The sequence below is a fragment of the Sinohyriopsis cumingii genome, chromosome 3, assembly GCF_028554795.1.
Source record: "Sinohyriopsis cumingii isolate HCF-2022 chromosome 3, ASM2855479v2, whole genome shotgun sequence".
NCBI lineage: Eukaryota > Metazoa > Mollusca > Bivalvia > Unionida > Unionidae > Sinohyriopsis > Sinohyriopsis cumingii.
In genome coordinates, this window is record NC_142963.1 from 111740916 (window position 1) to 111765074 (window position 24159).

The 24159-nt window shown below is 35.8% G+C and overlaps 1 protein-coding gene across 1 annotated transcript in view; it reads right to left on the reverse strand.

The window, feature by feature from the left end:
- The window catches only part of LOC149803586 (protogenin B-like), a 180835-nt gene that overhangs the window by 111662 nt on the left and 45014 nt on the right, over positions 1 to 24159 (reverse strand). Inside the window, exons 4-7 of the mRNA XM_089953334.1 lie at positions 21605 to 21759; positions 18921 to 19049; positions 16628 to 16789; positions 13284 to 13438 (exon numbers count right to left, since the gene is read on the reverse strand). Coding sequence (XP_089809460.1) covers positions 13284 to 13438; positions 16628 to 16789; positions 18921 to 19049; positions 21605 to 21759 — 601 coding nt within the window. The remainder of the gene's footprint in view (positions 1 to 13283; positions 13439 to 16627; positions 16790 to 18920; positions 19050 to 21604; positions 21760 to 24159) is intronic.

A 24159-nucleotide genomic window follows, 5' to 3' on the forward strand; every position in this document is an offset into this window, starting at 1 on the left:
TTGGATGAACAGCCACCTTTCCTCAGCAGAAGAGACTATTTGACTGGATGAACAGCCACCTTTCCTCAGCAGAAGAGACTAGCTGATTGGATGAATAGCCACTCTTCCTTCACAGAAGAGGTCAACTGACTGGATAACTGCCACCCTTTTTCTTGTTATATGTATTGTTGTGTGGCAGAAGGTACAGTTAATAAGCTATCAGTAGTCCGATATATGAATATGAAACCCATTCTGTTTTTCATTAATAATGTAATTACTTTCAGTCCATTTGCATAAATGCTTGTTTAAAATAGAGTTAAAGATCTAATTATTAATGAATGATATACCTCTGAAAGTATATGGATCATGAAAAGAGCCTTTTTTATGTAGTGGCCAAATAATACATTCTTCTCAAGAAACTTGGAAAAATGCCGGTATTAAAAACTTTGTTAAAAAGTAGCGGTGAAATGATACATCTCTGCCATGTATTAATACAATTCATGATACACAGCCAAGCCTACAATATGATACATTATCGATACACATCAGCTTGATGAGCTTTTCTTCTTTAGAAGGTCTGTCAGTGGTAGGGTGGTGCCTTTTTATAAGTGTTGACAGACTGTTGTATTACTATCCTGCAGATTACAGACATACATAGCTAGATCTGTCATCTGTCATATGTCAGCATCAAAGAAAACCTTTAACACATGCATGATTTAAGAAATTTACAAAACACTTTTGCATTAAGTTTCTCTATTACTTTGTATCTATTATCTATTTACCAGTAGGTGTAGTTTTGGATCACAATTCTTATGGTGTGTCATGTAGTGAATAAGCTACAGTTGCTTCTAACTATTGGTTATTGTTATACTCTGGAGTTGATCAAACAGTAACCACCAATCTGAACTGACTGTAAAATATTTTTCTGTGTGACATACTGAAAGTGTAGTCCTCATATTCAGTACAAGTATAGAAGTGAAGCAATTATGAAACTTTGCGTAAAAGTGGTCATTAAATGATCAGTAGAGTACTTAAATCAAACAAGTCTTCTTCATGTTAATATACATACGTTCTCTGTCAAAGAATTTTGCATATTTATTGTTTACGTATATTAGGAATAAACTGTACTCAGGTTTCATTTCTCTAACAAATTACTTGAGGGTGGTTTATCTATATCATATATTATTTTGATGTAGTGAGATCAGTTGTGATCCCATGCTGCATGAGCAAAGTGCTAGTGATGGGAAAACTGATGTTATACCGTGAGTGCACAGGCTGTGCATTGCATCATATAGCCAGTGTAAATGTAGGCTCATGGTTGATTCAAACTTCATATTATGAAAAGTCTTGTTAGTGAGCGACCCACTTTATGGCACATTGTCTCCAGCTGTAGAGGTATGTGAATTTTAAAACTGTATTTTCCTATCTGTATTAAAGGATAGAATTGTTTTATTCTAATATTTATTCTGGATTTCCAACTTGTGTCATATAATGCAATGTTACTAAATTTATTATAGTCTATTTTAAAGTTCACCAGTATGTAACCAAACAGAAGGATTGTATGTATTAAGGGACGATAGAATGCTAATTTAAATTCTGTAAGATTCTCATCAGATACAGGTTCACAAATGAACCTGATTATTATGATAACCTTACACAGTGGTCCAGTGATATGACTTTTATAAAATAATTAAATCCACTTATGCACATGCATCATGTCTGTATGCCACTGCATGTTATACATGACCATGTCACAGATATTACATGGATTAAGATGTTATATTTTCAGCTGAAGGAGTGATAGAGCAATAGTGACAGAGCTATTAGCTGTATCTCTGCTGTGTTTGCATCATACTGAAGGTGTTGTTATAGCTGTGGTGGTAATTTGGGTTGGTAAATACCAGGTGTGCTGCTGTCAGTGGTGACATTGGTCCAGAGGAAGATAGTGGTTAGGGACCAAAGCTTCGGGACAAACGAGTCTGCAGGGAACAGTTATCACTATTTGAGGCTATCAGACAATGATGTCTTGTCTAATCTTGCCATGAAAGAAAGTATTTGTGAGATTCTGTTGGAAGGAACACAGACTGTCCTTTGATGAAGAAGAAAATTCATCTACATATGAATCAAATAATGAGAAGGAATCTGATTTGATGTTTTCTGCTCGTGGTTTAGACCTGGACCAGTCACTTTCTCCTAACAGAACCACACAAGCCTCAGATAGGTACTTATGATGACAATGTGAATCAACCATTCATTGATGGACTGGAGGATGCAAAAACTTAATAATGACCATAAACAATTAGCTGCTATTACATACATCACATTGGTGAAGGTCCTAGAGGTGGAAGCTAGTTTGAAAGAAAAAGCCTGAAATTGATAAAACCTTCTGTCCCAGACAAAACTGCAGGATTTTCCTGTTTCCTGGGAAGATGGTGATGTGGAGATAGGCATCCTGGAGATCTACAGAGACTGCCTAGTTGTTCAGACTTCTGGCATTCCTAACTGAAGTGGATGTCTCCATCCTGAAACACTTTTCCTGAAGAAAACATTTCCTTGGAGTAAGATCTATAATGAGTTTATCATGGAAAGGACACATACAACATTTGTAAGGTCTGACCATCTGACCAAGCCTATAAAAAAAGGATCAGTCTGGCACCTATGGAGTAACCGAGAACAGGTGAACTTGAAAGCAGAGGGCAAGACTCCCTAAGGATGTTTCCCTCCATGGGGAAGAGAGAGAGGTCTGTAGACATCCTCCACTGTCCCCTCCAGTTACATCATCTGAATAAAACATGGGCAGAAGGATTGGGTTGGATGGTTCTGTTTGTGCCCTTGCTTAAGATCTTTGGGGGGGGGGGCCATCATGAGCCTTTCAGGATGAAGGCATTTCTTCACTGGTTTAGCCAATCCAGTTACAATGGCCAGGGGCCAGTATTGCTGATCCGTCAGATCCTGCATGGGTACTCTTAGGGATGAGCCCAACAAATAATACCTTATGCCCCAGCAAAATGCTTCATGTCACCAAGGCAACACATCTATAGATGTGGATAAGCTTGGCAGAGAGCAACATGGACATCAAGAATGTGTGTAACTGTGTCTTAGAAATGGCCCCCAACAATATCTGAAAGCCAACCAGTAACAATGATTCTTCGGGTCGGAGCAGCTGTAAAAGATTGGCATGGGAATCTGTAATAACTAATGAACATGCCTTAATCTTTTCCAAAGCCTCACATTACCTAACAGAGAGATGGGACAGGTCCCTATAAGACTTTCCACCTGGGAAGCACCAGAGTCCAAGATGGAGGGTGTTTACGGGGCTGTGTGGGTAAATGGACCCTGTAACTGGAAGCAGAAACAAAGGCCAAAGTTTAGCAGAAGGGACAGTCCACCTCTTCTGCTGTATGCTTCACACTTAACCATGAGATAACTTCTAAGTTAGTTCACTCACCAGTGATAAGTGTGGAAGCAAAGGACAGTCCAAATTAAAATGTAACCCAAAGAGCCTCTGCAAAATGCAGAGTGTCCAAAGATCCTGTGCGGAAGAAGGCAGTAAATCTTTGAGAGAAAAAAATTCCTGGGCTTCAGATAGCTTGAAAAACAGCCTTGTTATGATTTATAGCACACACACACACACACAAAACTATTATATCCATTATATCCGTTGAAAACAAAAACAAAAACCATTATCTTGAAAATTAATGGTCAATCCCTTACTGCCTTGTCAAAGGTCAGCAATCCATCTTTCTCCATTACTTGACCTGTAGGGAGTGATGATGATAGAGACCACAAAGGAGAGGCCACAACATCAGTGTCTCTTCTGGGAAATCCTCTGCATCAAACAAAACTGATGGTCTGTCATTTTATCTCCAGTCCTTGAAAAAGACGACTTTATGCCTAAGAGTTTTTCATCCCATCTGTGCTTTCATTGGATGTGGGGGGTGGGACAGGACTATCCCAGAGTTTCTATAGATGACAAGGCCAGAGGAGGTGGAGATGATCAACAGTCTGCCTAGCTCACTAATGCATGGAACCACAGAACAACTCATCCATTATATCATAGGAGGAAAGGGAAACATTGTCAACTCACAACCAGGTAGTGAGACACCCTAAACCATGTAGGGGTTGAACAGGAAAATTGTGAAAGGAGAAGTGTCAGTCTAATCCCATCCTCACAATGGTCATCAAAACAGAGACTGTTCCAATAGAATTTAAGTAGTAACACAGAGATGGGGGAAGGTATTAATCTGATCCCTTTCCCCAGACTATTACTAAAAAATCCTGGTACCTAAACCTGGTACCCAGCACTCAGTGAGTAGTTACCAGAGACAAAAATTGAGAGATTGGTACCAGTTTCCATACCTGATGACTGGCACCTGATGACACCAATTAGGACATTACTTTCCACTCCTACTGCTTGTTGTACATGCAAAACATTGTAATACAAATTACCACAAGTAGAGAAGAGCACCAGTCGCCGGTTGACTAAATGAGCAGCATGAACATGCTTTTGGCTAACATTTACTACAACCCTGCAAATGTTGCCCACTATGGAGGAATTCAAAATACCATTTCTGACACCCTTTGTGTATGTGTGATGGTGTATCAGATAGTAAGACTAAGTAGAAGTTTATGAGCTAATCTTCGCTTTGTATGCGCATTGGTATATTTGACAGTAAATAGGTGTGTTAATGTCAGTCTTGTATCTCACCTTTCCTTGATTCATTTGCCTATTGGTGTGGGTGCTTATTTTTGTGAATATGTGCAAGTCTAAAAATAAATGTCAGTCGACATCTCTTTACCCCATACTTTACATCCACTTTACAAATAAGTCTGCAATGTGTCTGAGAGCTGGTCAGTGAGGGTGTGTAATCATAAGCACAGGTCAATAAAGATGTGTGTTAGTCACTGTTATCAATTCCCTACTTTCCCTTATCCATTTGTGTGTACTAAGGGGTTCATTTTTAATCATGTGTTCCATTCCCGTAGTACCCATGTTGACATCCTAATGTTACAAGTTCCATAATGTCCATAGAGGCCCTATGTTCCATTCCCACTAGGTCCATAGTGCCATCGAAGAGGCTTCACTATTAAATTTCCACAAAGTCTATAGTACCCATAATATTAATTCTCATACTATCAATAGTGCCTTCTTAATGTTAAATTCCAGTAAATCGACAGTGGTAGTTTTGTAATATTGAACACCATAAGGCCCACTGTAGCCTTGCTTTGCCCATACAATCCTTATAATATATATATATATATAAGAGAGAGAGACAGAGAGAGAGAGAGAGAAAGAGAGAGCAATATTACCAAGCAGATTAGAAAGTAGTAATTCATTCAAAGTTGGAATCAAACTCATGTCCTAACACATGCAGCCCTACACCCAAGACCTCATACTTCTGCTCTTAATCTAATTTTAAAAGAGTTAGAGTTTGGGTGGTGTTTTATGGTGCAGTAGCACAAGTAGGCTATTTAATGTAGAGGCAATTGGAATAAACTGCCTTGTAGGCTATTTAGTGTAGAGACAACTGGAATAAACTGCCTTGTAAGCTATTTAGTGTAGAGACAACTGGAATAAACTGTCTTGTAGGCTATTTAGTGTAGAGACAACTGGAATAAACTGCCTTGTGGGCTATTTAGTGTAGAGACAACTGGAATAAACTGCCTTGTAGGCTATTTAGTGTAGAGACAACTGGAATAAACTGCCTTGTAGGCTATTTAGTGTAGAGACAACTGGAATAAACTACCTTGTAGGCTATTTAGTGTAGAGACAACTGGGATAAACTGCCTTGTAGGCTATTTAGTGTAGAGACAACTGGAATAAACTGCCTTGTAGGCTATTTAGTGTAGAGGCAACTGGAATAAACTGCCTTGTAGGCTCTTTAGTGTAGAGGCAACTGGAATAAACTGCCTTGTAGGCTATTTAGTGTAGAGGCCACTGGAATAAACTGCCTGGTAGGCTATTTAGTGTAGAGGCAACTGGAATAAACTGCCTTGTGGGCTATTTAGTGTAGAGACAACTGGAATAAACTGCCTTGTAGGCTATTTAGTGTAGAGACAACTGGAATAAACTGCCTTGTAGGCTATTTAGTGTAGAGACAACTGGAATAAACTGCCTTGTAGGCTATTTAGTGTAGAGACAACTGGAATAAACTACCTTGTAGGCTATTTAGTGTAGAGACAACTGGGATAAACTGCCTTGTAGGCTATTTAGTGTAGAGACAACTGGAATAAACTGCCTTGTAGGCTATTTAGTGTAGAGGCAACTGGAATAAACTGCCTTGTAGGCTATTTAGTGTAGAGGAAACTGGAATAAACTGCCTTGTAGGTTATTTAGTGTAGAGGCAACTGGAATAAACTGCCTTGTAGGCTATTTAGTGTAGAGGCAACTGGAATAAACTGCCTTGTAGGCTCTTTAGTGTAGAGGCAACTGGAATAAACTGCCTTGTAGGCTATTTAGTGTAGAGGCCACTGGAATAAACTGCCTGGTAGGCTATTTAGTGTAGAGGCAACTGGAATAAACTGCCTTGTGGGCTATTTAGTGTAGAGACAACTGGAATAAACTGCCTTGTAGGCTATTTAGTGTATAGGCAACTGGAATAAACTGCCTTGTAGGCTCTTTAGTGTAGAGGCAACTGGAATAAACTGCCTTGTGGGCTATTTATTGTAGAGGCAACTGGAATAAACTGCCTTGTAGGCTATTTAGTGTAGAGACAACTGGAATAAACTGCCTTGTGGGCTATTTAGTGTAGAGACAACTGGAATAAACTGCCTTGTAGGTTATTTAGTGTAGAGGCAATTGGAATAAACTGCCTTGTAGGCTATTTAGTGTAGAGACAACTGGAATAAACTGCCATGTAGGCTATTTAGTGTAGAGGCAACTGGAATAAATTGCCTTGTAGGTTATTTAGTGTAGATGCAACTGGAATAAACTGCCTTGTAGGCTATTTAGTGTAGAGACAACTGGAATAAACTGCCTTGTCTAGGGATACACTATGGCATCTGATCTGATGGTAGGATTTGAAACTGCACCCTTCTGGATGAGAGTCCCATAGGCTAATCACTGAGTCAAGAGTAAAGAGTTCAAAACATTGTACTCTATGAAAAATGAAAAATATCCTGTACTTGAGACTACATTTTGGAGCAAAACATAAATTTAGTTTTGTTTTTTCCTCTATGACATTTTTTAAATTGAGATTCAAGTTGACAAATGGACCAAGTTAAACATGACTTTAAGAAAAATAGAAAATTTAAAGAAAGGGATGTATTAAAGGAGGATTAACTCAGCTGTGTTATTTCCTTGACCATCTGGGTGAACAGGCACCTGGTGGGTCAGTTACGTGTTAATTGTTTTTACAATCAAGCTAAGTATCTTACCCATACAGATACAACCCACTGATTTCAAAATTCCATTTTTTAAGAACTGCTCAATCCTGTAAGATGAATATATAGTCGTCTAAGTTTAATTGTGAACCAAGAAAAAATTATATTCCTATGACCTACTGGAAATACCAAGCATGTTCACTACCCTCTTCCTCTGGGCAACTAGGCATGTACCATGCATATGGTGTGAACTGGGTAAACTTGTCAGGTATAAAATGACAATCAAAACACATGCAAATTACTATTATATAGATTATTATCACTTGGACAGACTAGTTAATTACTTCTAAGTCTTATCTAGTAGTGTCATCACACCTGACTTGGAAAGTACAGCATGTGAGCCCTGTGTTTATCAGGCACAGAATGCTCAACATTAAATCTTAAGTCTGTCATCTACATTTACATTGTCTTCACTTAGAAACACATCCCAAGATATACAGCTGTTGATGACCCGGAAAATCAGTTATTCAATGTTCCTGCTTTTCAAAGTCTTTTTCTCAAGTACAGAGACAAATGTAAAATTATAGCATTTACCAATCAAAGTTAAAGACAAATCATGGCCCAAGTAGAGAACACCACACTTCATGGTTATCTTATGCAGCTTATTTGAATATATGCATAATTTAAGTCTGTAATTATATTAGATATGGTGCAAAAACAAACAAAAAATAACTTTTCTAAAAACTAGCACTTGTTGAATAAAGAACCATGAGATGCTACAAAACTAGATTTAAAGGTTTTTCTTTTTAATCTAAACAGTATTACATTACTTCATTATCAAAGTACTCCATTTGTACACCTGATATTGCATTACTTCATTATCAAAGTACTCCATTTGTACTCCTGATATTACATTACTTCATTATAAAAGTACTCCATTTGTACACCTGATATTGCATTACTTCATTATCAAAGTACTCCATTTGTACTCCTGATATTGCATTACTTCATTATAAAAGTACTCAATTTGTACACCTGATATTGCATTACTTCATTATCAAAGTACTCCATCTGTACCCCTGATATTACATTACTTCATTATCAAAGTACTCCATTTGTACTCCTGATATTACATTACTTCATTATCAAAGTACTCCATTTGTACACCTGATATTGCATTACTTCATTATCAAAGTACTCCATTTGTACACCTGATATTGCATTACTTCATTATCAAAGTACTCCATTTGTACTCCTGATATTGCATTACTTCATTATAAAAGTACTCAATCTGTACACCTGATATTGCATTACTTCATTATCAAAGTACTCCATTTGTACACCTGATATTGCATTACTTCATTATCAAAGTACTCCATTTGTACTCCTGATATTGCATTACTTCATTATAAAAGTACTCAATTTGTACACCTGATATTGCATTACTTCATTATCAAAGTACTCCATTTGTACTCCTGATATTACATTACTTCAATATCAAAGTACTCCATTTGTACACCTGATATTGCATTACTTCAATATCAAAATACTCCATTTGTACACCTGATATTGCATTACTTCAATATCAAAGTACTCCATTTGTACTCCTGATATTACATTACTTCAATATCAAAATACTCTATTTGTACACCTGATATTGCATTACTTCAATATCAAAGTACTCCATTTGTACTCCTGATATTACATTACTTGAATATCAAAGTACTCCATTTGTACTCCTGATATTACATTACTTCAATATCAAAGTACTCCATTTGTAAACCCAATATTACATTACTTCAATAACAAAGCACTCCATCTGTAAACCTGATATTACATTACTTCAATATCAAAGTAATCTATTTGTACCCCTGATATTACATTACTTCAATATCAAAGCACACCATTTGTACTCCTGATAGTACATTACTTCAATATCAAAGTACTCTATTTGTACTCCTGATATTACATTACTTCAATATCAAAAAGTAATCTATTAGTACCCCTGATATTGCATTACTTCAATATCAAAGTACTCCATTTGTACTCCTGATATTACATTACTTGAATATCAAAGTACTCCATTTGTACTCCTGATATTACATTACTTCAATATCAAAGTACTCCATTTGTAAACCCAATATTACATTACTTCAATAACAAAGCACTCCATCTGTAAACCTGATATTACATTACTTCAATATCAAAGTAATCTATTTGTACCCCTGATATTACATTACTTCAATATCAAAGCACACCATTTGTACTCCTGATATTACATTACTTCAATATCAAAGTACTCTATTTGTATTCCTGATATTACATTACTTCAATATCAAAAAGTAATCTATTAGTACCCCTGATATTGCATTACTTCATATCAAAATACTCTATCTGTACTCCTGATATTACATTACTTCAATATCAAAGTACTCCATTTGTACCCCTGATATTGCATTACTTCAATATCAAAGTACTCCATTTGTACTCCTGATATTACATTACTTCAGTATCAAAGTAATCTATTTGTACTCCTGATATTACATTACTTCAATATATATATATATATATATATATATATATATATATATATATATATATATATATATATATATATATATTCTCTTTTTTTACAAAACAAATACAACTGTACTCACACTTGAGTACTTTAAAAAGTACTCAGCTCATGTCTCATTCCACCAAGAAAATCTCTATGTATACTGATAAGGAATGTGAGTAAGCAAAACACCTGAATTTTCCACCCTGTTCATATCAAAAAAGAAAAATACATTCCCTTTGAGCAAACTGTTCGTTACTGAAACTGGACTGTATTTCAATTCTGACAACAAATACCTTGACCTGAGGTACTCTTGTAACACCAGGCAAATTGGCCTACATACCACCTACACTCACCTTTTAAGCTGAGTAAAAATGCAAACAACAAAGATGAAAGATGTGCTGTAGCGTTATGTGCCTGCATATCAGGGTCTATGTTGTTTGCTCTATTGTTTACTCCTAACAAACTAGACAGACCCAGATAATAATGCACAGGCAGATCTGGGCCTGTGCATTTTGCAGCTGGACTCATCTTATAAACAAGTATATAGTGTGCATTAGATTGTATCTAATTATTATGCTTATGGGAGTACAAATGCACAGCAGAAACATAAGCCAATGACAAATTAATATCATGAAAGTAAATATATTAACTTAAATAGATCAGGCCACTGAACGTTTCCTCATTCAAGTTCTGTTTCATGTACACAGCAAAGTTTAATATGTAACACCCTAGAATACTGTCATTACCTTAAAACTGAAAAGCTGTCATTACCTTAAAACTGATACAGATCATCATATATGTCCCTCCTAGGATACTGTCATTACTAACAAAATGAAAAAGTTTGTCATATATGTCCCTGCTTGAATACTGTCATTACCTTAAAACTGATACAGTTCATCATATATGTCCCTCCTAGGATACTGTCATTACTAACAAAATGAAAAAGTTTGTCATATATGTCCCTGCTAGAATACTGTCATTACCTTAAAACTGATACAGTTCATCATATATGTCCCTCCTAGGATACTGTCATTACTAACAAAATGAAAAAGTTTGTCATATATGTCCCTCCTAGAATACTGTCATTACTAACAAAATGAAAAAGTTTGTCATATATGTCCCTCCTAGGATACTGTCATTACTAACAAAATGAAAACGTTTGTCATATATGTCCCTGCTTGAATACTGTCATTACCTTAAAACTGATACAGTTCATCATATATGTCCCTCCTAGGATACTGTCATTACTAACAAAATGAAAACGTTTGTCATATATGTCCCTGCTTGAATACTGTCATTACCTTAAAACTGATACAGTTCATCATATATGTCCCTCCTAGGATACTGTCATTACTAACAAAATGAAAACGTTTGTCATATATGTCCCTGCTAGAATACTGTCATTACCTTAAAACTGATACAGTTCATCATATATGTCCCTCCTAGGATACTGTCATTACTAACAAAATGAAAAAGTTTGTCATATATGTCCCTGCTAGAATACTGTCATTACCTTAAAACTGATACAGTTCATCATATATGTCCCTCCTAGGATACTGTCATTACTAACAAAATGAAAAAGTTTGTCATATATGTCCCTGCTTGAATACTGTCATTACCTTAAAACTGATACAGTTCATCATATATGTCCCTCCTAGGATACTGTCATTACCTTAAAACTGATACAGTTCATCATATATGTCCCTCCTAGGATACTGTCATTACTAACAAAATGAAAAAGTTTGTCATATATGTCCCTGCTAGAATACTGTCATTACCTTAAAACTGATACAGTTCATCATATATGTCCCTCCTAGGATACTGTCATTACTAACAAAATGAAAAAGTTTGTCATATATGTCCCTGCTTGAATACTGTCATTACCTTAAAACTGATACAGTTCATCATATATGTCCCTCCTAGGATACTGTCATTACCTTAAAACTGATACAGTTCATCATATATGTCCCTCCTAGGATACTGTCATTACTAACAAAATGAAAAAGTTTGTCATATATGTGCCTGCTTGAATACTGTCATTACCTTAAAACTGATACAGTTCATCATATATGTCCCTCCTAAAATACTGTCATTACTAACAAAATGAAAAAGTTTGTCATATATGTCCCTCCTAGGATACTGTCATTACTAACAAAATGAAAAAGTTTGTCATATATGTCCCTCCTAGAATACTGTCATTACTAACAAAATGAAAAAGTTTGTCATATATGTCCCTCCTAGGATACTGTCATTACTAACAAAATGAAAACGTTTGTCATATATGTCCCTGCTAGAATACTGTCATTACCTTAAAACTGATACAGTTCATCATATATGTCCCTCCTAGGATACTGTCATTACTAACAAAATGAAAACGTTTGTCATATATGTCCCTGCTAGAATACTGTCATTACCTTAAAACTGATACAGTTCATCATATATGTCCCTCCTAAAATACTGTCATTACTAACAAAATGAAAAAGTTTGTCATATATGTCCCTGCTTGAATACTGTCATTACCTTAAAACTGATACAGTTCATCATATATGTCCCTCCTAGGATACTGTCATTACTAACAAAATGAAAAAGTTTGTCATATATGTCCCTGCTAGAATACTGTCATTACCTTAAAACTGATACAGTTCATCATATATGTCCCTCCTAAAATACTGTCATTACTAACAAAATGAAAAAGTTTGTCATATATGTCCCTGCTTGAATACTGTCATTACCTTAAAACTGATACAGTTCATCATATATGTCCCTCCTAGGATACTGTCATTACTAACAAAATGAAAAAGTTTGTCATATATGTCCCTCCTAGGATACTGTCATTACTAACAAAATGAAAAAGTTTGTCATATATGTCCCTGCTAGAATACTGTCATTACCTTAAAACTGATACAGTTCATCATATATGTCCCTCCTAGGATACTGTCATTACTAACAAAATGAAAAAGTTTGTCATATATGTCCCTGCTAGAATACTGTCATTACCTTAAAACTGATACAGTTCATCATATATGTCCCTCCTAAAATACTGTCATTACTAACAAAATGAAAACGTTTGTCATATATGTCCCTGCTAGAATACTGTCATTACCTTAAAACTGATACAGTTCATCATATATGTCCCTCCTAGGATACTGTCATTACTAACAAAATGAAAAAGTTTGTCATATATGTCCCTGCTAGAATAATGTCATTACCTTAAAACTGATACAGTTCATCATATATGTCCCTCCTAGGATACTGTCATTACTAACAAAATGAAAAAGTTTGTCATATATGTCCCTGCTAGAATACTGTCATTACCTTAAAACTGATACAGTTCATCATATATGTCCCTCCTAGGATACTGTCATTACTAACAAAATGATAAAGTTTGTCATATATATCCTTGCAAGAATACTGTCATTACCGGGACATAAGAGGAGGAATAAGGAACAATCTTTTTGCCATCCTTGTACCATGTGATGTTCGGTTGTGGAGTTCCCCCTGCTTCACAGTGGAATCGGACTTTCTGAGCCACAGGATACTTATAGGACTTGGGAGTCATTATAAAGTACGGTGGTACTGAAAGTAAAACCACTCAGGTCAAGAATGAAGGAGTAAAATCTGACACAAGAATTTTAATCTACAACTTAGTTTTGTAATTACTCACAGTCTTGATTTATATTAAAGGAGAAATATCATTCCAGTTATGCATTCTGTGTGTGCGGATGGACATGGCTACATGTAATCTTTAAATTCAGTTCCTCAAAAGGATATTCAAGGGCACTGATTTTTATGTACATACTTATGTGAATATCTTTCTCTCATAATCATGAATTTACATCAAAAATATTTTGTCATTAGAACCTGGACTCAAACATCTTTAAATCATGAACCTCTACCTAACAATTTAAAGTGAATTATCTTTTTAAGCTGGAGTACTGTAATATGTGTGTTTCATATACAAGACCTTAATATTCTGGATCAATTATAAAATTGTCTGGATCTTAATATCACAATAATGAAGAAATAATATTGAAGACCATAAAATGGAAGAAATATTGTTCAATACCATAAAATTGAAGAAATAATGTTGGATACCACAAAATGAAAGATGCTGAATACCACAAAATGGAAGAAATAATGTTGAATACCACAAAATGGAAGAAATGATGTTGAATACCACAAAATGGAAGAAATAATGCTGAATACACAATGTAAATCATACTTAGTTTCCTTACTGGAACCACTTATGGTTCAACTTAGATTATCACCAATCATTTCACAATTTAAATTTTTCATTTTGCAAAGTGTACACTTCATACAGTTTAGCTGCTGTAATGATGAGTCATTTTGCATTACTTTTTAAGCGTATTTGAATATTTATAACATATATCCATTTTATTAATTGGGGGGACCCAGGTAGCCAAGTGACCTAAAGTGCTCCCCTTTACAGATCACTGACATGTCACCTCTGTCCACATTGGTTTGAGTCTCAGGCTTGGCAAGGGTTGGCAACCGAGAAAGCTTGCCAATAGCTTTCCATGGATTAGTGGTTCTTCCCAGGATTTGTCCAGGCTCTTCCTCCACCATATATACAGGCCACCATGGGCAGCCTACCATTGGCATTAAACCCAAAACAACATTTTCATTATGTGATCACTCATCTCTCTCTACAATCTTTGACATTCCCTAGGTTTGGCAAGTTTATGGCCTTCCTTTAGGTTGATAATAATTAAATAAATTCAGTATCAAAACAGATGTTCATGACTGTAAGAAATGCTAACTATAGCAATATATTCATCAAATCAAAGTTTTTTTCAAGTCTTTTATCTGCCCTTAAAGTATTCCAGTAATTAAATGTCTACAATGATGGCAGTCAAACTCATTGAAATATTTCTTATAGACACAAAGAAGACAAGTAATATGTATCATATAAAATCAGGATTATAATCCATGAATCTTGTTAAGCTTTTGAAATATTCAACCATTTTCCTATAGTCCATGAATCTTGTTAAGCTTTCTAAATATTCAACCTCTTTCCTATAGTCCATGAATCTTGTTAAGCTTTCTAAATATTCAACCTCTTTCCTTTCCTCCATGAAAAATTTTAAGCTTTTCAAATATTCAACCTTTTTCTCCTCTCCTATAATCTTATTAAGCTTTCCAAATATTCAACCTTTCCTCCTCTCCACTAATCTTATTAAGCTTTTCAAATATTCAACCTTTTCCTCCTCTCCACTAATCTTTTTAAGCTTTTCAAATATTCAACCTTTTCCTCCTCTCTACTAATCTTTTTAAGCTTTTCAAATATTCAACCTTTCCTCCTCTCCACTAATTTTATTAAGCTTTTCAAATATTCAACCATTTCCTCCTCTCCATTAATCTTTCTAAGCTTTCCAAATATTCAACCTTTCCTCCTCTCCACTAATCTTATTAAGCTTTTCAAATATTCAACCTTTTCCTCCTCTCCATTAATCTTTCTAAGCTTTTCAAATATTCAACCTTTTCCTCCTCTCTACTAATCTTTTTAAGCTTTTCAAATATTCAACCTTTTCCTCCTCTCTACTAATCTTTTTAAGCTTTTCAAATATTCAACCATTTCCTCCTCTCCATTAATCTTATTAAGCTTTTCAAATATTCAACCTTTTCCTCCTCTCCACTGATCTTTTTAAGCTTTTCAAATATTCAACCTATTCCTCCTCTCCACTAATCTTTCTAATCTTTTCAAATATTCAACCTATTCCTCCTCTCCACTAATCTTTTTAAGCTTTTCAAATATTCAACCTTTCCTTCTCTCCACTAATCTTATTAAGCTTTTCAAATATTCAACCTGTTCCTCCTCTCCACTAATCTTTCTAAGCTTTTCAAATATTCAACCTATTCCTCCTCTCCACTAATCTTATTAAGCTTTTCAAATATTCAACCTGTTCCTCCTCTCCACTAATCTTTCTAAGCTTTTCAAATATTCAACCTTTCCTTCTCTCCACTAATCTTATTAAGCTTTTCAAATATTCAACCATTTCCTCCTCTCCAATAATCTTATTAAGCTTTTCAAATATTCAACCTTTAAATACGCAATTTTGTTAGATGCTATGCTTCCTTTAATTAACTTCCCAATAGCAGAGGAGTTAGTGACCCACCTTTTGGCTCACATTAATTAACAAAATTAATTCTTAAAGAGCATTTTGCTGAGGACTTTGTAAATGTTAAATATAACAATATATCTGTCAAAATTCAAATTCAGTGTTAAACCATTGTATTTGTCCTTAAAGTATTATAGCAATTAGAGTCTACCAGGATGGTAGTCAATTTGATATAAATGGAGAATGGTAATGTTTCTTACTAGCCCCAAAGAGCTAAGTTACCAGCAAAGCACTGAAAATAACAGTGAGCTGTTCATTGGAAATATGTTACGGCTCAAAGGCTGAGATACCCTGTAATATGAATTAAGCCTAATGAAACAAAATTGTTCAGCAACTATTTATGTCATAACCTTGTGAAGACAGACACACAGACAGACATAGATAGATAGACAGAGAGACAGAGACAGACAGACAAACAGACAGACAGCTAGATAGACAGACAGACAGATAGATAGATTTAAGCACTGCATATCATCACTGGAAGCATTCTTCACCTACATCTACTGCCTACGTCCATAGACCATCTCAGGAAATCCCACTCATCAACATGTAATGAAGAGAAAAGAAGGAAGGAAAGAAAGAAAGAAAGAAAAGGACAGCAACAAAGCAAAATAACTGTCTTTACCTATGACCTCAAGTTGGTAGTGCCTTTTTAAGCTCACAAATCCTGGTCTTTCTGCAACACATACATATACTCCTGAATCAGATGGTGTAACCTGAGCAAATCGCAGGTTGAGGTTTCCAACAAAACTAACAGCAAAGTCCTTCTCTACAATTGTTCTGCCATCTGTAATGTATACAATAAGAAAGTATTAATGTGTCAAATCGATCACTATCAAGATTGCAGAGCTAATCAATACAAACTAGAAATTACAGTCGCTGCATGCTGGTGGTAAAAATTAATTCTTTTTAAAACAGCTCATGCCGTATCTAAAATATATATGCTTCACAAAATAATGTGACTGATCTAAGTCAAACCCAGGGAGACTTTTGCTTGAATCTAAAGGATAAACATGTTGCCCTACCTCCTAGGCCACACTCTGCACTGGAAAGGTCACCTCATGAGAGGAACGGCCTATAAAAATCAGTATAAAATCCAAAAATAGCAAACCAAATAAAATGAAACACACTATTAAAGTACATGTATGTTGAAGCATGACGCAGAATCTCGTATATGCCAAAAACCACCAAGCAAAAGATATTCTGCTTCTGTGTGATGAAGAATGACACAGTATTCTGTTTCTGTGTGATGAAGAATGACGCAGATTTTCAAGTATGCAACTACCCCTCCCAAAACCATACTGAAGTAAGCTGAAATATGATATTTGATCTTGGAGCACAACATTTTGATAACTGATAACAGGAATAGATGATGTTCAAAAAAAAAAAATCTCGCTGCTGTAGATTAAGTTGTTTCTTTCCAATGGGAAAGACTTTAAGTAGTACGGTGATAATTTAAAAAAAAAAAATCATGGCTAATTTATATTCATAGTGAATTTGAAGTTAATATATTTGGAAGATGGGGACTGACTTTTATACTATTTTTTGGTGTGTGGTTGGTTCTGTTGTTATAAGAACTATTTTGGCAACCAGAGTCAGGATTCCCTCATAAAACTTAAACAACCACTGAAGTAAAAGTTACACTCATAAAAATGTGATGACCACTTAGCCAGGTTTAAAAAAATTGAAAAGCACTGAGCAAAGAGTTCCATTCATAGTGAGTAAGACTCCCACTTGATGCTCACAATATTTTTGGGGTTAGTGAGCCCGGTCTTTATCATAAAAAGTCAGATGACCATTGAGCCAGAAGTTACAATCATAACAATTTTGACGACCACTGAGCCACTAGTTATGCTTACAAAATTTGATGATAACTAAACCAAAAGTTACTCTCACAAAAATCTGACAAGCAGTGGCCTAGATAGCTCAGGTCTTATGAAAAGTACGTTAACACATTAACCCCTGGAGGTTTCTGTCATTTTCACCTGAAATTCAAGTAGGAAACACATTTTGAAAGCTATTTCTGAATAAATCATAATAAATCAACTTCCATGTGATTTTCCAATAACGTAATGCCTATAGTTGTGTTAGAAACATTGTTTTTCATTGGCTATTTGGCTTGCACATGAGCAGAAGGGTAAAAGTTGGAGTTCTTTTTGTTTTTTTTGCTTAATGAACCCATTATTTTTGTATCAAGACCGCTCTTTATTCCATTAATGCCCATCTTATCCTACTTTTTGCAAAAGTTCATCTGTCTGTCTGCAGTTCATACCAGTCTGCCTTAGATCTGAGACCAAAAAGCAAAAAGTCTAAAATCTGGACACAAAATCGGATTCCGACCATGGGCGAATTTTGGGTGGAAAAAATCGGGTCCAAAATATGAGATTTTTCAGTCTGTATTTTGTAATGCAACTAGAACTTCGAGATTATTTGGTATCATTGTAGAGCTACATCAGTCTACCTTTCTATAATACCACCCAATTTAGTGTATCATACATGACCTTGATGCTACAGGGCTCGGCAGTAGGCTATTACCTCCTGCCACGTAAACCCATCACCAGGGGTTAATGTGTTAAAAAGATTTTTTGGTGTTATTGTTTTTTAAAATGACTATTAAGCAATAAAAAGTGGGTCAAAAAGTTAACAGGTGTGTCAGAAGTTATGTTTCCTATAATGGTAACATATGCCACACACAAGATGCACAATGCTCTCCTGACACAGGGTCAGTACCATTCATTTACACCATCCCTTACTTGACTTTATGCAGCATGTGTCTGTTGAAAATGCAGAAACTTCAAGCACAGTCTATTCATACCAGCAAACTGAAGACTGGTTATGGTACAAATTGATTGATAAAAGTTAATAATGATACCTCATTTAGTTGATAACACACAATGGCAAACTGAATGAAATGTTACCTTGAGTTTGCCACAACAAAGAGTAGCTTGAGTTGCCTCCCTCCAGAAGACATTCTAGATAAGCACTGCCCCCTGCCAAGGCTGTCACATTCACTGGTGTCTGCCTAAACTGGAAAGGGACTTCCACATCTGTAAAGAAAGCCTCTCTTAGAAATGTGTCTTGTTCAATATCATTGATTGATGAATAGAGAAGATAAGTACACACTGTATATAAGTAGAGTCCAGTTGAAAACAATATAGACCCTGATTTACCATCATATAATAAGCAAGCAGATAAGGGTCCCTGTTATTTCTTCCACTGATTATTCCTAAAAAGCTTCATAAACCCAGATCTGCCAGTGCATTAACTGATGGCAGATCGGGGTCTGTGCAGTTTGCAGTTGGACTTTATTATTCATATATGAGTGTATGTAGTGTTTATAGTGACTTTTCATAAAAATTAGATTACTTTTTTAACTTTCAAATGGACAAGTGGCCCCCAAAAACTAATGTAAACTGAATTTTTATTTTAAAATGTCAACAAGCATACTGTGAATGGCATATTATACACCCATTCTGTGTTTAATGGTATAATGTAGGCACTAGGAGGGTATGGCTTACCCATGAGTATAATGTAGGCACTAGGATGGTATGGCTGACTCATGAGTATAATGTAGGCACTAGAATGGTATGGCTGACTCATGAGTGTAATGGAGGCACTAGGATGGCATGGATGACTCATGAATATAATGTAGGCACAAGGAGTGTATGGCTGACTCATGAGTATAATGTAGGCACTAGGAGGGTATGGCTTCTCATGAGTATAAAGTAGGCACTAGGAGGGTATGGTTGACTCAGGAGTATAATGTAGGCACTAGGATGGTATGGCTTACTCATGAGTATAATGTAGGCACTATAGGAGGGTATGCCTTACTCATGAGTATAATGTAGGCACTAGGAGGGTATGGCTGTCTCATGAGTATAATGTAGGCATTAGGACGGTATGGCTTACTCGTGAGTATAATGTAGGCACTAGGAGGGTATGGCTTACTAATAAGAATAATGTAGGTACTAGGAGGGTATGGCTTACTCATGAGTATAATGTAGGCACTAGGATGGTATGGCTGTCTCATGAGTATAATGTATGCACCAGGAGGGTATGGCTGACTCATGAGTATAATGTAGGCACTAAGAGGGTATGGATGTCTCATGAGTATAATGTAGGCACTATGACGGTATGGCTTACTCATGAGAATAATGTAGGCACTAGGAGGGTATGCCTGACTCATGAATATAATGTAGGCACTAGGATGGTATGGCTGACTCGTGAGTATAATGTAGGTGCTAGGAGGGTATGGCTGTCTCATGAGATCAATGACTATCAGGTCTCAATGACCTCAACCGCTGGCCTTAGCATGCAGTCGTGAACTCAACTTTCTGTGCAGAATCCAATGATTCATTAAAATAGACTTATTTAATCATGACTGTGAAATCTATAAGTGCAACCCGACAACAAAGTTTGTTCAAGTTTAACCTTTGACATTTTGACCCCAAATAAACAGATCTCTTTCATACCTTAAGTCAAAGCCCTCCACCAACTTTATTTGAAGTAAATATCTAGAACTAAAGTTATCATGCAAAAACATTTGTCTTCTTTGAGTCACAGTGATCAAGACCATGACCTTTTGAACCCCAAATCAATAGCCTTCTTTCTAGCCCAACACATAAGTCATCCATATATACTGGTCGAGGTAAATGGTTGAGAACTGAAATTTTTGTGCAGAAACCATTTATCATTGTTCAGTTACAGTCACAATGACCTGTGACCTTTCACTTTCAAATCAATACACCTGTTCCTTACCAAAAGTGCAAGGCATCCACAAAGTTGGATCAATGTCTGTGATTTAGAAGAACTAAATAAAATGTTATTGTAATTCATTTTTCTTACTTAAGTTACATTACCTTGACCTTTGACCTTCTAACTCCAATTTTGAAAGGCCTGTTTCTTTCATGAAATGAAACTTAATTGTAAAGTTTAACTAAGGTTTAGAATGTTATCATGTGGAAAAAGACAAGTTAATGGACAGAGAGATAGAGAGACAGACTAGGTAGGTTATGCACAATACACCTTGCCAAATAGTGGGCATGTGATAAAATGCTATATAAAATAAAATATATAAGTTCAAACTTTTGTTTGTCTTATTGTTTTATAACTTGCTACTGTGCATGTACCAGTATTTCACATTAATGAGTTATTTATCGATTAACTGGTATGCCACTTGGACACACTCGTCCAAAGGGACAACTGTCTTCGTAAAACTACTTGTCCCTTGGCAAAACTACTTGAAAATGCCCAACTGGACAAGACTTAAAATCAAACTCTAAAACTATCATATATCTCATATTAAATGCAGGCTGCTGTTATTTAAAGGTAAACTGTACTCTGCAGCTGGGCACCATGAATATTTTACTCAGTTCTATCCAACAGAGAAGAGCAGATCTGAATTTTGCACATGGGAAAATTTCTGGCAAATTTTTCTAATCAGGAAAAAATAACTTTGTTTTACTTTCTCAGCATCGAAATTCTCCATTTAATTATTTCATTTGGTAAGGTTAAATATTTATAATCTAAAACAACATCCATCCTCCCAGTACATCCCACCACCTACACTACCACATGTTACAGCCATTTCCTTGCAACTTACTTGTAATGGTCACATTGATTTTGTGGCTTGATATCCAACTAAAGGCAACTCTGGACTCCTCCTCTCCCAGACCCTGGGCCACTTTGCAATAGTACTGACCCTCATCTTCAGGTTGCACATTGTAAATCTGCAGAACTCCTTCAATGTTAACAACCCTAAAATATAACATTAAATAACTCATGTAATGAAATTAATAAATATACACTGATTTTTCCATTATTTATTTTCTGCTCGACTAGAAACATTAATGTAACATGATTTAATGATGTATATAAACATTTTTAGGGACAAAAAACTGTATTTCTACAATTTCAAAGTCATCTCCAATTCTGTTCAGCACATACATGATTCTGTAAAACCTTCTAAGCTAAAGAGTGGCAGAGTCTATGAACAATTGTGTTTTCATGCCACTGTATACTAATTTTGAGAAATGGTTTCTTGTGCCATTAAATCTGGTGATAATTAAAGATAACAGTGTCTCCACTGGACAAATGATACTAAGATATGCACTACTGTCTCCATGATAAGAGATGTTACTATATATCTTTCTCTCTCCATTGACAAAAGATACTAATACATGTCTTGCTGTCGCCATGGACAAGATATGCTAATATGTCATGCTGTCTCCATGGACAAGAGATGCTACCATATGTCTTGCTGTCTTCATGACAAGAGATACTACTATATGTCTTGCTGTCTCCATGGACAAGAGGTGCTACTAATGTCTTCATGTCTTCATGCCAAGAGATACAGAAAAAACCTGTTTTGAAAGACCACTGCTATGTGAGACCACCTGTCATGAGAGACCACATTCTCAACGAATTTTTTTCTGATTATATAGCATTGTGACCTGTTATGAGAGACCACCTGTCTTTAGAGACCATACTTTTCTGGCAAAATAGGTAGTCTTTCAAGTCAGGTTCTTCTGTACTATTAATTGTCTTGCTGTCTCCATGACAAGTGATGCTACTGTATGTCTTGATGCCTTCACTGGGCAAACGATTCCATTATATGTCTTGCCATTTCCATAAACAAGAGATACTACTATATTTCTTGCAGTCTCCATGGACAAGATATGGTACTATGTTTCTTGCTGTCCCTGTGGATAGGAGATGCTACTATATGTCTTGCTGTCTTCACTGGAAAGGTGATGCTAAGTCTTGCTGTCTCCATGACAAGAGATTCTACTATATGTCTTGCTCTCTCCATTTACAAAAGATGCTACTATATGTCTTGCTCTCTCTGTGGACAAGAGATGCTAATATATGTCTTGCTGTCTCCATGGACAAGAGATACTACTATATGTCTTGCTGTCTCCATGACAAGAGATCTGTATTTCTTGCTGCCTTCACTGGACAAGAGATTTTACTATATGTCTTGCCATCTCCATATACAAGAGATACTACTAATTATATCTTGCTGTCTCCATGAACATGAGATTCTAATATGTCTTGCTGTCTCCATTTACAAGAGATGCTGCGATGTCTTGCTGTCTCCCTGGAAAAGAGATTCTACTATGTCTTGCTGTCCCCATGGACAAGAGATGTTGCTCTATGTCTTGCTGTCTGCATGGACAAGAGATTTTACTATATGTCTTTCTGTCTCCATGACAAGAGATTCTACTATATATCTTGCTTTCTCCATTTACAAGAGATGCTACTATATGTCTTGCTGTCTCCATTTACAAGAGATGCTACAAAATGTCTTGCTGCCTCCATGGACAAGACATGCTACTATATGTCTTGCTGTCTTCACTGGACAGGTGATGCTATGTCTCATTGTCTCCATGACAAGAGATACTAATATATGTCTTGCGGTCTCCATGGACAAGAGATTCTACAATATGTCTTGGTGTCTCCATTTACAAGAGATGCTGCTATGTCATGCTGTCTCCATGTCTAAAGAGCTTTGTTTACTTACAACACAATAACCTTTAACCTTCACGTGGGAATCTCCAAAACCCTGACCCTAATCAACATATTTACCACTTCTTGTTTAACTGAATAATAATTTGGTTAATAAGCTCATCCACATAGAGTATAATGAAGCTATTTTTAGTTCTTTAACATAAATGAAATAAAAAATTTAAAAAAAAGACAATCAGGTCCAGCAGAAATGAACTCAGTTTTGGACAAGGTCAAGTCCAGCAAACAAAGTTACATTACAATAACATGTAATGAATTTTTTTTTTTTTTTACATTAACAGACAATTAAATTAAATATAAATGACAACAAACAGTTAATCTGTGTATATGGATAGTCTCTATAGACAGCCAATCTGCTTATACAGATAGTCAATACAGACAGCCAATCTGCTTATACAGATAGTCAATACAGACAGCCAATCTGCTTATACAGATAGTCAATACAGACAGCCAATCTGTTTATACAGATAGTCAATACAGACAGCCAATCTGCTTATACAGATAGTCAATACAGACAGCCAATCTGCTTATACAGATAGTCAATATAGACAGCCAATCTGCTTATACAGATAGTCAATACAGACAGCCAATCTGCTTATACAGATAGTCAATACAGACAGCCAATCTGCT